Source organism: Mesoplodon bidens (genome assembly GCF_964165515.1).
Source record: "Mesoplodon bidens genome assembly, chromosome: 8".
NCBI classification, from domain to species: Eukaryota; Metazoa; Chordata; class Mammalia; order Artiodactyla; family Ziphiidae; genus Mesoplodon; species Mesoplodon bidens.
In genome coordinates, this window is record NC_138165.1 from 32,620,198 (window position 1) to 32,638,045 (window position 17,848).

Genomic DNA, 17,848 nt, shown 5'->3' on the forward strand with positions numbered 1-17,848 from the left:
GCTGCTCAGATTCTTTATAGGTACTGAGTGATTCAAAGAAACTGAGCAGCACCCCCTGTATAGATGGATGGACTGGAGTTTCCTAGATTATATTTTCTATGATGTTTCTAAAATACCGGCACTATCATCTCTAATGATATGAAAATTTTTTTTCACTCTTCACACCTTTTATTCTATTATTATTTTTTTAACATCTTTATTGGAGTATAATTGCTTTACATTGTTGTGTTAGTTTCTGCTGTATAACAAAGTAAATCAGCTATATGTATACATATATCCCCATATCTCCTCCCTCTTGCGTCTCCCTCCCACCCTCCCTATCCCACACCTCTAGGTGGTCACAAAGCACCGAGCTGATATCCCTGTGCTATGCAGCTGCTTCCCACTAGCTATCTATTTTACATTTGGTAGTGCATATATTTATGTATATATAAAATAGGGTTGATGTGTTTGGATGCACTATAGTATAGTAGCTAAAATCATAGGTTTTTTTTTCAAGTAGATCTGACACATTAGCTCTAGTAAACTCAGCATTATCTATATAATTGTAATAATTTTCTCAAGAGTTTTTGGGCCAATTAAGTGAGATATTGTACATTAAAGACTTAGCATCACATTATTTGAGCAACCTTGGTATTTTGACCTTTAGCAGTTTACATTTTGAAGGTAGAAAATAAGCACCAAATGTTGAAGTAGAATATTTTATATTTTTTAAGGTAACTCGTTGTATATGACTTATGCCATGAATATCAGAGCTCAAGATGCATAGGAAGATGATAAGTGTTTGTCATATTTTGCAACTTCATTCCCACATCATGTATTTCTGGATAATGAGAGCTTATATGTTTACTATCTATCTGTATACTTTTACCTGCATTTCAGGAAATAGAAAAACTTAATGAAAAAAATTGTTGACTTAGCATAAACAATCTGAGTGTGGGTATGGCTGGGGTTTTTAAACAATATTACACTGTTGGATATGAAAAAGGCACTCTGAAGGCTATTAGTTCATTGAAAAAATAAGCTTATCTTTTATTTAATTGGTTTAGAAGAAGAAATTTGTATTCAATATACTAAGTAGAGTTTGTCTGATTTCCAGAGAAATTGCTGAAGGGATTCCCAGCCCTCGTTCTTTTATTCTCCTTGGTGATGCATACATGAATATTCAAGAGGTAAAGTTTCTGATACCACTGAACTTAGATTTAAAAACAAAACAAAACCCAAAAATTCTTCTTTGTGATTAGTATAACATTCTACTGAAAGGAATTTGAGTTTTTTTCTTCCAGTTTTATTGAGATACAGTTGACATGCAACACTGTGTAAGTTTAAGGTATAGCATAATGATTTAACTTAAATACATCATGCTATGATTATCACAGTAGTTCAGTGAATATCCATCATCTTATATAGCTCAAAATTAAAGAAATAGAAAAAAATATTTTTCCCTTGTAATGAGAACTCTCAGGATTTACTTTCAACAGCTTTCACGTATAATGTACAGCAGTGTCAATTTTCATGTTGTACATTACATCCCTAATACTTACTTATCTTGTAACTGGAAGCTTGTACCTTTTTTTTTTTGCGGTATGCGGGCCACTGTTGCGGCCTCTCCCGCTGCGGAGCACAGGCTCCGGACGCACAGGCTCAGCAGCCATGGCTCACGGGCCCAGGCACCCCGCGGCATGTGGGATCTTTCCAGACCAGGGCACGAACCCGTGTCCCCTGCATCAGCAGGCAGACTCTCAACCACTGCGCCACCAGGGAAGCCCGGAAGCTTGTACCTTTTAACCACCTTCATCCAAATCCCCTCCCCTCATTTTAATTACGTTTACTTAATAGTCAAAGATCAAGTCATCACAATAAAAAGGGAGACAGCCATTACAATTAAAAAGATATAGTTATTTTTCAGGGCTTCTCTGGTGGTGCAGTGGTTGAGAGTCCGCCTGCCAATGCAGGGGACATGGGTTCATGTCCCGGTCCGGGAAGATCCCACATGCCGTGGAGCGGCTGGGCCTGTGAGCCATGGCCGCTGGGCCTCCGCATCTGGAGCCTGTGCTCTGCAATGGGAGGGGCTGCAACAGTGGGAGGCCCGCGTAAAAAAATGTTACAGTTATTTTTCAAATTGAGATCCAGTTATTCAGCACTATCATTTGAAATAGAGATGATACCAGAAGTAAGGTGAGTCACCTTTAAACAAAAGGATGAAAAGAGCACTGGCTAAGGTGGTGTTTTCTTCAAAGGGAAGCAATCCTCTGACCTCTGGTTCTGGCTTTTATAATGATGCCAGGTGAAAAGCTGTCAGGAAGCTGTCTCTTAGTTCTCATATGACTATTTATGAGGACATGGACCTAAGTAACATGGGTGGGATTATACTAGTGAGTTACACCTGCACTAGTGATTGATTATCAGCTCTCTGAAATTATTAAGGTTTCTGGACTTAGTATGTGCTTTTTTATTAGTCTTAGTAAGTATTCCAAATGTAGACCTTAATTATAGAAGTGTTGCCATTTAATGGGAGCCACCTAAGCTGTTATTTTATTGCTTCATTTTTTATCTGCCAACATTAGCCTGAAGAAGCCATAGTAGCATATGAGCAAGCATTAAATCAGAACCCAAAGGATGGAACATTGGCAAGCAAAATTGGGAAAGCTCTTGTCAAAACTCACAACTACTCAAAGGTAAATACTTTATATTTTGCAATGTATCAGTTTTAACAAATCTGCAAACCCTGCTCAGTGAAAGATCTTCAGCAAGCACTGTTTGTACCTTAATGGTTGGAAACTCCAAATTTGTCTTTACAAACTGGAATTTGTGTTAAAGACTTTCTCAGTGTCTCAGATTCTTCTCTGCTGCATTTTGCAAAGACTTTTTGGACCCTAAAGTTTTCTTCAGGTTTCACCTTACAGCAAAATTCTGCCATGAAATAAATTATGATAAACTTGCTGTTGTTACATCTCTTTTATCATATGACAAAGCATAATAGATGTCCTTTCCATTGAACCAGTTTTGGTAAGCCATGTGCTTTGAGGGTTTTTTTTGTTTTTTTGTTTTCATTTTTGTTTGTTTTGTAGTAAGGATAATAGATTTTCCTTTAGTTATATTCTTACCCTATTCCTGGTAACTGTTGAACATATATACAACAGCTAGCAAAGTATTTGCATTCACTAACTTTTGGAATAAAACTGGAAAAAATTTTAACAAAGTACTTTGCTTTAGTTACTTGTAAGAAATGCTAGTTGTCTTGTGTAATATTGGATTCTGTAAGAAAAATGTCACACTTAATCAATAGTGCAAGTCCATGCATAAGCTGCTTTTAGGTTACTTCCAATTGCTTTAAGTCGTAATGTGTGTAGGATCTATGCTTGAATGCCATTCTCATTGCCTTTTTTTCCCCTAACTGAAATGGATTTTGTTTAGGCAATCACTTATTATGAAGCTGCTCTGAAAAATGGACAACAAAATTATCTTTTCTATGACTTGGCTGAGCTGTTATTAAAACTGAAATGGTATGACAAAGCAGAAAAAGTTCTTCAACATGCACTAGCTCATGAACCTGGTATGAAAATCTTTCTTATTTGGAAAAGTATACCTAATATATCTGATTCTTTTATTTTTATATTAGTATGTATTTGTATTGTTAGTGTATGTGAGCTTGGTTCTTTCATTTGTCAGAATGTCATTCTACTAAAATAAGATATTTTAAAAATCTTAAAACAGATTTGTGAAACAGTTTGTGTTATAGAAAACTACTTTCCAAAGTGACATAAAGGAAGTTTCCTTTAGTTTTTTTTTTTTAATTTTTATTTTGTGTTATAGTTGATAATTTACAATGTTATATTAGTTTCAGGTGTACAGCAAAGTGATTCAGTTTTACATATATATATGTATACATTCTTTTCCCATATAGGTTATTACAGATTACTGAGTGGTGTTCCCTGTGCTATACAATAGGTCCTTGTTGATTATGTATTTTATATATAGTAGTGTGTATTTGTTGATCCCAAACTCCTAATTTATCCCTCCCTCCCACCTTTCCCCTTTCATAACCATAAGTTTTTTTTCAAACTCTGAGTCTGTTTCTGTTTTGTAAATAAATTCATTTGTATCATTTTTTTAGATTCCATATATAAGTAATATCATGATATTTGTCTGTCTCTGATTTACTTCACTTTATATGATAATCTCTAGGTCCATTCATGTTGCTGCAAATGGCATTATTTCATTCTTTTCAATGGCTGAGTAATATTCCATTGTATATACGTACCACATCTTTATCCACTCCTCTGTTGATGAACACTTAGGCTGCTTCCATGTCCTGGCTATTGTAAATAGTGCTGCAGTGAACATTGGGGTAGATGTATCTTTTTGAATTATGGTTTCCTCTGGATATATGCTCAGGAGTGGGATTGCTGGATCATATGGTAGCTCTATTTTTAGTTTTTTAAGGGACCTCCATACTGTTCTCCATAGTGACTGTACCAATTCACATTACCACCACCAGTGTAGGAGGGTTCCCTTTTCTCCATGCCCTCTCCAGCATTTATTGTTTGTAGATTTTTAAATGATGGCCATTCTGACCAGTGTGAGGTGATACCTCATTGTAGTTTTGATTTGCATTTCTCTGATTATTAGCGTTGTTGAGCATCTTTTCATGTGCTTTTTTTGGCCATCTGTATGTCTTCTTTGGAGAAATGTCTGTTTAGATCTTCTGCCCATGTTTTGATTGGGTTGTTTATGTTTTTGATATTGAGGTTCATGAGCTATTTGTATATTTTGGTGATGAATCCCTTTTCAGTCACTTCATTTGCAAATATTTTCTCCCATTCTGAAGTGGGTTGTCTTTTCATTTTGTTCATGGTTTCCTTTGCTGTGCAAAAGCTTTTAAGTTTAATTAGGTCCCATTTGTTTATTTTTGTTTTTATTTTCATTACTCTAGGAGGTGGATTGAAAAAATCCAGCAATGGATGTTGCTGCAATTTATGTCATAGAGTGTTCTGCCTATGTTTTCCTCTAAGAGTTTTATAGTATCCGGTCTTAGGTTTAGGTCTTTAATCCATTTTGAGTTTGTTTTTGTATATGGTGTTAGAGAATGTTCTAATTTCATTCTTTTTTATGTAGCTGTCTAGTTTTCCCAGCACCACTTTTTGAAGAGACTGTCTTTTCTCCATTGTATATCCTTGCCTCCTTTGTCATAGATTAATTGACCAGAGGTCCATGGGTTTGTTTCTGGGCTTTCTATCCTGTTCCATTGATCTATATTTCTTTTTTTGTGCCAGTACCATTGTGTTTTGATTACTGTAGCTTTGTTGGAAGTTTCCTATAAATTGCAGCTACAACCTGTGTTTAAACAAGTAAACATTTTTATAATTCTTTTTAAAAGTTGTTTTTTAAAAAAAATCAGCATTATTAAAGAGTATAATGTACAAGTCTCCAGTTTCTCCTGTTAATTCTACTTGCCGTATTCTCAGACCTCCCTAGAGGTAACCATTTTTGTGTTTTGGTGTATATTTTATATATATTTATGTAAATATCTAAGTGTAATATGCATATTGTTCTTTTCAAACTGCATCATTCTTCCTATTCAGCAATTTTTTTTTCACATACAATATGTTGCAGATATAGTTTGATGTCAGTACATCCATATTATTCTATCTAATGGACTCACAATATTTTATAACTCCGTAAGCTATTTAATTTTCCCCCAATTAGTTTGTCTTCCAGTCTTTTGATGTTATAAAGAATATCCTTGTATCTCATTCTTTGGCATACACTTGCTTATATTTCTTAAGAGCAAGACGCTATGTTAAAGGGTATGTGTACTTAAAATTTAATTGGATACTATCAAATTGCCTTCTTACAAGTTCATACAAATTTACTTTTTAAAGATCTGTACTTTTTAATAAAATCTAGTGCTTGTTCATTGAAAAAATTTGAGGATTACAGAAGTGAATGAAAGTTGTGTCCCTCTCCCACTCCAGAGAAAACCACGTCCTGATCAATCTCCCTGCCCCTATCTCTCACGCACTATTACATAACACTTTTTTCTACCAAAAAGGAGTCATATTATACTATCGGTCTGCAGTATGCATTTTTCATTTAATAGCCTCTCTTCATTTTGGCAAATATAGCACTTTTAAATTTTTTAACATAGGTAACGTATTTTACTGTATGTCAATATCATAATTTATTTGATGAGTTCCCTATCAATAGACATTTAGATAGAAGAAAACATTACTGAGATAGAATCCTTGTTTATATAGCACTATGTACTTCCTAGAATTGAATCTTGCTCCATTGTTTTTTCTTAAGGGTAAAAATGTCCCAACATTCTGTAGTATTTATAGAGAAAACAAACTTTTAATTTACATTTCTTTGATGATTGATAAGGTTAAGTATTATAACTATAGATCGTATTTTCACTATTTCATTCATATCCTTTTTCTTAATCCTTTACCTATTATTCATTAATCTCTTACCTATTATATTCATGTTGCAGATATTTTCTCCCAGGCTGTCCTTTCTTTATCAAATTACTTTATCATTTCATTGGTCAAGTAGAATATTTAATTATCATATATAATACCTACCAGTCTTTTCTCTTTTTGACTTTTTAATTTCTTGTCATGCTCAGAAAAAGCTTCCCTAATCCTAACATTAAAAAAAGTTTTCTTATATTTTTCTGGGGTTTTTGTAATTTTAATTTGTATAATGGAGAATTTTAATTTTTATAATGGAGAACTTTAATTCACATACAACTTTTACTATAGATTTTCCCAAATGGATAGCCAATTATATCTCACTGTCATTTATTGAAATGCCACCTTTATCATATTATAAACTTTTTTTTATACATTTCACTCTGATTCTGGGAATTTTTGTTTGGAGTTCCTTCCTTCTCCTCCCCTCCCCATTTTTATTTTTGCCAATACCATGTTTTCTGTGGTTTTAAAATATGTTTGGATACATAGATAAGGCAAGCCAACTCTAAATTTTCTAATATGTCTAAAATGGTCATTTAATTTAGCTTTGAAGTTGATGCTTAAATTCTCCTAATTTGAATGCATTTATTAATTCCGTAAAAATAATTGCATGAGTCTTGTCAGACCTTGCTTGAAACACAACAGATGGCCTAAATGTGGATATGCGTTTTTTAAAAGGTTGTAGAGGAGGAGAGATTCAAGTAGTATGTTTTACTTATATGGGCATAAGTATATTACATTTATGCAGTATAAATACTTTCATTTAATAATTTGCTGAGCACATCCAATGGTGTACTTAGATGCCTTCATGTGCATTTCATTATATGTTATTAATTTTCATATTAGTTTATGAGGCAAATAAAATTATGTACATTTTAAAATTAGCATCTAATACTCAATTTTCTTGAGTTATCCAGGTTCACCTAGCTGATATAGTAGCATCAGGGTTCTAAGAAACATCTTAAACTTAGCATGTTTGAAAGTGAATTCCTTATCTGCCTCCCCCATCTGTGATAAAGCCTAGATTTGAAACCAGACAGGTTGGCATCAAAGTCAGTGTTTATTATGTATATATGTATGTATATATATATGTATACTTTATTAAGTTCTGTTATTTAAAAATAAATAGCAGTTATCTTCTTAATTGCATGTACCAACTACCCTATCTTGTTTTTAAATGACTTCAATAAGCAGAAGTGCTTATACACTTAAGAATGGAAATTGAGGACTTTCCTAGTGGTGCAGTGGTTAAGAATCCACCTGCCAATGCCAGGTACACAGGTTCGATCTCTGATCTGGGAAGATCCCACATGCTGAGGAGCAACTAAGCCCATGCGTCACAACTACTGAGCCCGTGTACCCTACAGCTCGTGCGCTGCAACTACTGAGGCCTGTGCGCTCTAGAGCCCACATGCCTAGAGCCTGTGCTCCTCAACAAGAGAAGCCACTTCAATGAGGAGCCCATGCACCGCAACAAAGAGTAGCCCCTGCTCACCACAACTAGAGAAAGCCCATGCGCAGCAACAAAGACAGATAAACAAACAAAATAATTAATTAATTAAATCTTTAAAAAATAAAAGAATGGAAATTGAAACTCTTCTCTGTGTTGTTATATTGTTATCTCTTGTATGTCTAAGAAAAGCCTCCAGTTCTTTAACTTTTATTCCAGCCAGTTTTTATCCTAAATCTTTTTTTTTCCAATTTGGCCATTCTTCAGTTAATTTACTGGACCTTTTTAAACTTTATTCACTATTTTTCAAAATCAAATATAAAAACTTGTAGAGAAATGTAAAGATTTATTTTAAATGAATTATTATTTTTTCCCATTATATTTTATTCTTTCATAGTAAATGAACTGTCAGCTCTCATGGATGATGGACGTTCTCAAGTTCTCCTAGCAAAAGTTTATAGTAAAGTGGACAGACCTGGTGATGCAGTTACTTCATTACAGCAGGTAAACAAATGCCTTTGTTTGTTAGGGGTTAAGGGTGGGTGATGGTCTCAGAAGGAAATATGCCACACGTAAAAGGAAGACAGTCTTTTGGCCCAGCTGTCATAGAAAATAAGTCAAATAGAAATAATGATTGAATGCCAGTGGATTGTACTGTTTAAATGTATTGTTGCTAATTATTATAACAATTAGGGAAGGTTGATATTTTTAATCCTGTTTTATAGCTGAGGGAGCTTGGTTTAACAACTTGTGTGAAGTCACATGACTAGTGTCATAGGCAGGAGTTGAACTCATTTTTTTCTTCCACTTATTTATATCTACTTTAATTTCCTTTAATGTTTTGTGGTTTTCAATGTAGAGGTTTTGTACACATTTCCTTAGATGTATTCCTAAGTTGTTGATGTGTTTGATGATTTTTCAATTTCTAGTTTGCTAACAATTTTGTCTAATGCACTCTCTGCATCTATCAAAATGGTCATGTGACTTTTCTCCAGTTTTTTTTTTCTGTTTATTAAATTGATCGATTTTTGAATGTTAAACCATCCTTATAGTACTGAAATAAGTGTCAGTGTTGTGATTTTTCAAAAGACATTGCTGGAATTTAAAGATAGTTCCTAATATTTTGTTCAAGGTTTGTGCATATATGTTCATTAGAAAGGTTGGTCTCTAAGACATGCTATTTCTTTAATGTTTGGAACAATTCAGTATTAGCACCTTTGAGACCTTGAAGTTTCTTTGACAGAAGATTTTTATTAATAGATTCAATAGCTCTAGATTTCAACACACAAAAGTGTGTGTGTGTGTTTTTCAGGCAATGTCCAATAATATTTTTTTGTTCAAGTTGTGAGTGAATGGAGCTCACACTGTTAGATTTCTGTGACCCCCATGTAAGCTTATGATTTCATTAAGAAATGTAATCTTCAACAATGTAATACCTTACCCTTAATTATTGGTATGTGTTATCCCTGTTTTCTGAATTATATGATAAAGGAATGGCACCTAACCTGAGGTTAGCTACCATTAGCTAAAAGGAAAGTGTAATTTTCATAAATTTAGACTTTCAAAACATTTTAGAAGTGAATTTGGCATATTTCATTCCATTATGAATATCATTAGTCTCAGTGACTCTGGTTGCATGAGCTTCTGTGTTCTATGAGCAGACACATTGAATAACACTAAAAAAAGGACAAACTGTGGTTAGACAATGCCAACAAACCAAACTCAAATTCATTTTAAGTTTATATGTTATAGCACAGGGATTTTTCACCTTTCATAAAATTTGAAGAGCTATAATGTTCTTTCCAACTATAATATTCTTTGCATTCTGATCTCTGAAAAAGTAAATCTTTTTGAAGTACAATACAAACAATTTGAATTTGAATGCAGAATTACAATACAATTCAAATAGTGTAATCAAAGTGTTTGATATTTTAAATTCATTTATTCAGCAACCATTTATTGAGCTTAATTCTCCACATTATGGAACTTGGGAGTTCCATCATAATATTTTTACATAGTTGCTAAACATGAAATATGAAATATGTTTCGGACTTCCAAAATAACTCCACATTTCTTCATCCCTATCTGTCATCTTTTAGCCTTATCTATGATTATCTTTTAGACCAGACTCCTCCTAACTGATCCCCATCCTCTTATTGAACAATAGAGGTGAAAATCATGGGATCCATCTTCAAATATGTTCACCATGATAGGAGCCCGAAATTTTTGTTGAATGGCTGAAAGGAAATCATAGATTATTTTAATTGTTTAATTGCAGAAACAGTTAAAGGAAAAATCACTTTTAGTATATGCATTATCTTTTCTGTGAAAATAAAATCTAAACTAGAAATAAAAAACCTATGTGCCATAAAACACTAACAATTTTAGGACTATATAACTTTATATAGTTTTAATTAATATGTACAGATTATACTTGTGTTTGCTTCCTTCACTTAACATTCATTGGTATGGATTTTTCCAGTATAGCTCCATCTTCATCATATAAAAAGTAATGTGGGCCTCCCTGGTGGCGCAGTGGTTGAGAGTCCGCCTGCCGATGCAGGGGATACGGGTTCGTGCCCCGGTCTGGGAGGATCCCATATGCCGCGGAGCGGCTGGGCCCGTGAGCCATGGCCGCTGGGCCTGCGCATCCGGAGCCTGTGCTCCGCAACGGGAGAGGCCACAACAGTGAGAGGCCCGCATACCGCAAAAAGAAAAAAAAAAAAAAAAAAAAAAAAAAAGTAATGTGATATTCTGATTTTATTGGCGTATTTTGCTTTGATGTGGTCTTCGGTAAGATATACAATAAGGCTATTGAAATAAAAAGGGAAAATTAAGAATTCTTTGAAATAAGATGTTTATATATATACTTTCTTCTACCCAAGAGTTTAATGGAATTTAGAAGAATATTATAATAAAGGAAGGGGGAGGGAAAAGTAATGGTGTTGACAGATCAGGGTTAATATGCTTATCATAAAAGACCATTAAATTTATTTCTGATAAAACCAAGGAAAAGTATAGGGAATGGTATCCATTCTTCAAGAAAATTTTACTCTATGTGAAAATGTTTTTTAATGATTATTATATATACTTAGAGAAATTGAGCATTGTTTTATGATATCTTTAATAAAAAATGAAAAAAACTTTTGCTCAAGATTCCCCCCCCCAATTATTTACCTTTAAGAAAATTGCAAGGTATCACAAAACCTAACTTATAAAGGTTTTTCTCTAGGAAGTTAAGCTCATGAGGTCCACCTATTTGACATTTAGAGATTTAGTTGATGCAGAGATAAAACTCACACTGTCTAGAGAAAGAAGTGCATATCTTTTAACCTAGTGCAACTGTATAATTTATCATTCAAGCCAGAATACTTTTGAGAAAGAAAGAAGAATTAATAATTAAGCTGGCACAACAGGTATAAAAGGGTACTGCCCCTATTTAGACCAGTTGTTTCAGAGTTCTTTTGTGAGTGTGTGTGTGTGCACATATGCAAAACCGTGCACACTGGTACATGTATAATATAAAACATCAAATACACAAACATGCACATACCTCTACTTATAAACACACATTAATATAACCAAAATTAAAATTTCATGAAACAATGTTAACCTTTACCACATGCTATATATACAGTATTTTTTAATCCTTTCTCTTTCATTTCCAAAAGAATGCTTATCATGATACCCTAAAATATTATGACCGTGGTTCCCCAAAATAATCAGCTTTAGACCATCTTCATCAAATACCAGTTGTCAACCAACGTTTTGACAGGAGTCCCTAGAAGGGCTTGCTGTGTGTAGTGTAATGTATGGCAGATGGTGGGCATTTATTGTTCATTAAATGAATGCATGAATGCATGAGTGAATGATTAGCTCAAAGTTAAAGTTTATTGTAAAGGCCTAACGCCTATGAGTTCTCTGTCACGTGTTAAAGGAAGGTCTCGATGTTTCAGTAACCAGACTTGTGGGTGGGAAGGCTGATACTCTTCCAATTTAGCAAATTACTCTACATTCTTAGTCTGAGGAAGGCCCCTACCTCCTTAGGAGTGTCTATGCATAGTGTGGGACTAGGTATATACACCATCAATTAGTTAGGCATTTCCTTATCATCAGACATTTGGGTTGCTTCCAGATTTGTTTTTGTTTTGTTGTTGTTTTGTTTTTACAACAGGCCATTTTTTTTAATAACAAATAACATGTTTCCTTTTTTCCTTCTAAGTGATGTCCTTAGTACCTTCCCAAGAATGAAACAGCTAAGTTCAATAGCGTGTTAATTTTAGGGAGTTAGTATGTTTTACAAGGGTGCTCCCCAGAAAGACTGGACTGATTTATATGCCATTGACAATATGTGGATGTACTTACTCCCTGAAACATGCCAGTATTTGATTCAATAGCTTTTAGATACTATTTTATTAATTTAATAAACATTTACAATTTTCATTTTTTTAATTACAACATGTAGACATCTTTTCTAAATATTTGTTTCATGGTTGCATTTCCTCTTTAGTGAGTTTCCTGTGCATATTCTTATAACAGTGGGAAAAGATTCAGTACTTTTATAGCATTTTAGTTGCAAAGGTAAGTGCATACTGGCTTATTTGCAAACAAGTACATTTTTAAAACCTCAGTTAAGACATTTTCTTTGGATCAGGCTTTGTTAGATTGAGGGCCATGAATGCTTAAATAAATCTGTAAAATTATGCTACATGTGAATTACTGAGAATTGTTTAATTTCTTTTTAAAATTCCTTCTTATCCTTATATTTTTCTAGGCTCGAGAATTACAAGCTCGGGTACTAAAACGTGTTCAGATGGAACAGCCAGATGCAGTTCCTGCACAGAAACATTTAGCAGCTGAAATTTGTGCAGAGATTGCAAAACATTCTGTTGCTCAGCGAGACTATGAAAAAGCAATTAAATTTTATAGAGAGGCTCTTGTTCATTGTGAAACAGATAATAAGGTCAGTACTTTTATCAAATTTTAAGCACCTTATATTCCAGATGTCATCTAATTTCCCCAAATGTAAACTTCTTAACAGCTTATTTATAAAGATTTGAAAAGAAATGTAATAAAAATGCAAGTTAAAATATTAATATTGGTTTCAGAAATACTTCAAAATACATGATACCTTAAATTAATAATGTTAGTCTAAAATTATTATGAAGTGATATAAAGTAAATCTGTAAGCTCTTTTTACATTCATCTGTGTTTTAATAATTACTTTAAAACAATTCTCAAATTCAAATAAATATCTGAATCTAGAGAATTTGATTCAGTTTACTAAACAGCTATTGTATTTTAATTGCTGTTTGGTGCTGGATATACAAAAGCAACTAGATTGAATCTCTTAACTTCATGGCACAGTGTGAGAATAAATGTAAAGATAATATTAGTGTAGAAAACTTATATACGTGGCCAGTTTAATTTTTTTGAAAATTTTATTTTAATTACACTGGAGCATATAGTTGATTTACAATGTTGTATTAGTTTCAGGTATACAGCAAAGTGATTCAGTTATACATATACATATATTCATTCTTTATCAGATTCTTTTCTCATATAGGTTATCACAGAATGTTGAGTAGAGTTCCATGTGCTATGCAGTAGGTCCTTGTTGGTTACCTGTCTTGTGTATAGTAGTGTGTGTACGTTAATCCCAAACTCCTGATTTATCTGCCCCCCCACACATTTCCCCTTTGGTAACCATAAGTTTGTTTTCAATATCTGTGAGTCTATTTCTGTTTTGTAAATAAGTTCATTTGTTTCATTTAAAAAAAATTAGAGTCCACATGTGAGTGATATCATATGATATTTGTTTTTCTCTTTCTCACTTACTTCACTTAGTATGATAATCTCTAGGTCCATCCATGCTGCTGCAAATGGGATTATTTCATTATTTTAATAGCTGAGTAGTACTCCATTGTGTGTATGTACCACATCTTTATCCATTCCTCCGTCGATGGACATTTAGGTTGCTTCCATGTCTTGGCTATTGTAAACAGTGCTGCAGTGAGCAGTGAGGTGCATGTATCATTTCGAATTACGGTTTTCTCTGGATATACGCCCAGGAATGCGATTGCTGGATCATACAATAGTTCTATTTTTAGATTTTTCTAAGGAAACTCCAAACTGTTCTCCATAGTGGTTGTACCAATTTACATTCCCACAAACAGTGTAGGAGGGTTCCCTTTTCTCCACACCTTTTCCAGCATTTGTTTCTGTTTGTAGACTTTTTGATGATGGCCATTCTGACCAGTTTGAGGTGATAACTCATTGTGGTTTTGATTTGCGTTTCTCTAATGATTAGTGACGTTGAGCATCTTCTCATGTGCTTTTTGGCCATCTGTATGTCTTCTTTGGAGAAATATCTATTTAGTTCTTCTGCCCATTTTTTGGTTCGGTTGTTTGCTTTTTTAACGTTGAGCTGCATGAGCTATTTGTAAATTTTGGAGGTTAATCCCTTGTCATTCGCATTGTTTGCAAATATTTTCTCCCATTCTGTGGGTTGTCTTTTTGTTTATGGTTTCCTTTGCTGTGCAGATGCTTTTAAGTTTAATTCAGTCCCATCTGTTTTGTTTTTGTTTTTTCCATTACTCTAGGAGGTGTATCCAAAAAGATATTGCTGCACTCTATGTCAGAGAATGTTCTGCCTATGTTTTCCTTTTCCTCTAAGAGTTTTATAGTGTCTGGACTTACATATAGGTCTTTGATCCATTTTGAGTTTATTTTTGTGTATGGTGTTAGAGAATGTTGTATTTTCAATCATTTACATGTAGCTGTCCAGTTTTCCCAGCACAATTTATTGAAGAGACTGTCTTTTCTCCATTGCATAGTCTTGACTCCTTTGTTGTAGATTAATTGACCATAGCAGCGTGGGTTTATTTCTGGGCATTCTGTCCTGTTCCATGGATCTATATTTCTGTTTTTGGGCCAGTAACATACTGTTTTGATGACTGTAGCTTTATAGAGTAGTCTGAAGTCAGGGAGCCTGATTCCTCCAGCTCCATTTTTCTTTCTGAAGATTTCTTTGGCTCTTTGGGGTCTTTTGTGTCTCTGTACAAATTTAAAATTTTTTGTTCTAGGTCTGTGAAAAATGCCATTGGTAATCTGCTAGGGATTGCAGTGAGTCTGTCAATTGCCTTGGGGAGTATAGTCATTGTGACAATATTGATTCTTCCAATCCAAGAACATGTTATATCTTTCCATCTGTTTGTGTCATCATTGATTTCTTTCATTGGTGTCTTATAGTTTTCAGAATTACAGGTCTTTTGCCTCCTTATGTAGGTTTATTTCTAGGTATTTTATTCTTTTTTTTTTTTTCTTTTTTTTTTGTGGTACGCGGGCCTCTCACTGCTGTGGCCTCTCCCGTTGCAGAGCACAGGCTCCGGACGCGCAGACTCAGCGGCCATGGCTTACGAGCCCAGCTGCTGCACGGCATGTGGGATCCTCCCAGACTGGGGCACGAACCCGTGTCCCCTGCATCGGCAGGCGGACTCCCAACCACTGCGCCACCAGGGAAGCCCTGGTATTTTATTCTTTTTGATCTGATGGTAAATGAGATTGTTTCCTTAATTCTCTTTCTGATCTTTCATTGTTAGTGTGTAGGAATGAAAGAGATTTCTGTGTATTAAATTTTGTATCCTGCAACTTTACTGATTTCATTGATGGGCTCTAGTAGTTTTCTGGTAGCATCTTAAGGATTTTCTATGTATAGTATCATCATGTCATCTGGAAACAGTGACAGTTTTACTCCTTCTTTGCCAATTTGGATTCCTTTTATTTCTTTTTCTTCTCTGATTTCCATGGCTAGGACTTCCAAAACTATGTTGAATAAGAGTGGCAAGAGGGGACATCCTTGTCTTGTTCCTGATCTTAGATGAAATACTTTCAGCTTTTTACCATTGAGTATGATGTTAGCTGTAGGTTTGTCATATATGGCCTATATTATGTTGAGGTGTGTTCCCTCTATTCCTACTTTCTGTAGAGTTTTTATCATGAATTGGTGTTGAATTTTGTCAAAAGCTTTTTCTGCATCTATTGGGATGATGATATGGTTTTTATTCAGTTTGTTGATATGGTATATCACACGGATTGATTTGCAGATACTGAAGAATCCTTGCATCCCTGGGATATATCCCACTTAATCATGGTGTATGATCCTTTTAATGTATTGTTGGATTTGGTTTGCTAGTATTTTGTTGAGTGTTTTTGCGTCTGTGTTCATCAGTAATATTGGCCTGTAGTTTTCTTTTCTTCTGGTATCTCTGTCTGGTTTTGGTATCAGGATGATGGTGGCCTCATAATATGAGTTTGGGAGTGTTCCTTCCTCTGCAGTATTTTGGAATACTTTCAGAAGGATAGGTATTAACTTTTCTCTAAATGTTTGGGAGGATTTACCTGTGAAGTCACCTGGTGTTGCAGTTTTGTTTGTTGGAAGTTTTTAAATCACAATTTCAGTACTTGTGATTGGTCTGTTCATATTTGCAATTTCTTCCTGATTCAGTATTGGGAGATTGTATCTTTCTAAGAATTTGTCATTTCTTCCAGGTTGTCCATTTTGTTGGCATATAGTTGCTTGTAGTGTCTCTTATGATCCTTTGTATTTCTGTGGTGTCTGTTGTGACTTCTCCTTTTTCATTTCTAATTTATTGATTTTTGCCCTCTCCCTTTTTTTCTTGAAGAGTCTGGCTAAAGGTTTATCAATTTTGTTTATGTTTTCAGAGAACTAGCTTTTAGTTTCATTGATCTTTTCTATTGTTTTTGTAGTCTCTATTTCATTTATTTCTGCTCTGATCTTTATGACTTCTTTCCGTCTACTAACTTTGGGTTTTCTTTGTTTTTATTTCTCTAGTTGCTTTAGGTGTAAGGTTAGGTTGTTGATTTGAGAGTTGTCTTGTTTCCTGAGGTAGGATTGTATTTCTGTAAACTTCTCTTAGAACTGCTTTATCCGCATCCCATATGTTTTGGATCATGATGTTTTCATTGTCATTTGTCTCTAGGTAATTTTTGATTTCCTCTTTGATTTCTTCAGTGATCCACTGGTTGTCATGGCCAGTTTTATAAACTAAAATGTTATTACTCTCAGATCTTAATAGATGATCAACATTTTAAAACAATACTCTAGTAAATGGCTAAATATTTAAATAAGTGAGGTAGAACACAAGACAACCATGTTCTAGAATTTAAAGTTTAAGATTGGACGTTTTGAAATAATACAACTCTTTCAGATGTAAGGCAAAGATAATCTTTATTAAGTCATAACCAAATATGTACCTTGTTCAGTGGTGACGAAAGTAACTGGAATCATAGTTGTAAATCTGGAGCATATCTGCTTCAAGCTTTTTATTTTACAAATGAGGAAACAGGTTTAGAGAGGTAAAGGGCCTCATCATGGAGAAGCTTGGACTAGAATCGTAGCTCCTAATTTAAGACCAGTGTTCTTTTCACAATGCTTTGTGTCTCTCTACTTTTCAAGTGAGGCACAGCCTGTTTTTCCTTTTTTTTTTTTCCAGTCTAAGAGAAATTAGAGATGAGCAAACCTATAGTTTTCCTGCTTATCGTGCTTGGCCTTTTTATTGCAATAACTTTCAGTCAAATAAAGTTTCATCTCTGCCTACACATTTTCCTGTTTCACTTTTTATTCCAAACATTTTCTGACTAATCTTGCCCTTCTTCTCTGTAGATAATGCTGGAGCTGGCACGATTATACCTGGCACAAGATGACCCTGACGCCTGCCTGCGGCACTGTGCTCTGCTTCTCCAGAGCGACCAGGACAATGAAGCTGCCACCATGGTTAGTCCAGGAGACTTCACTGCTGTAAAGGCAGTTGTGTTTTATATTTATCCCATGAGGCAGTTTCAAATTTTAACTGATAAAACTAATAGTAGATGAGATGCCTGGCTCATGTTGGCTTTT

General features: G+C 34.4%; 1 protein-coding gene across 1 annotated transcript in view; it reads left to right on the forward strand.

The window, feature by feature from the left end:
- The window catches only part of TTC21B (tetratricopeptide repeat domain 21B), an 88,775-nt gene that overhangs the window by 42,545 nt on the left and 28,382 nt on the right, over positions 1 to 17,848 (forward strand). Inside the window, exons 16-21 of the mRNA XM_081242215.1 lie at positions 1,100 to 1,172; positions 2,568 to 2,678; positions 3,418 to 3,556; positions 8,327 to 8,433; positions 12,704 to 12,892; positions 17,615 to 17,725. Of these exons, the coding sequence (XP_081098341.1) occupies positions 1,100 to 1,172; positions 2,568 to 2,678; positions 3,418 to 3,556; positions 8,327 to 8,433; positions 12,704 to 12,892; positions 17,615 to 17,725 (730 nt within the window). The remainder of the gene's footprint in view (positions 1 to 1,099; positions 1,173 to 2,567; positions 2,679 to 3,417; positions 3,557 to 8,326; positions 8,434 to 12,703; positions 12,893 to 17,614; positions 17,726 to 17,848) is intronic.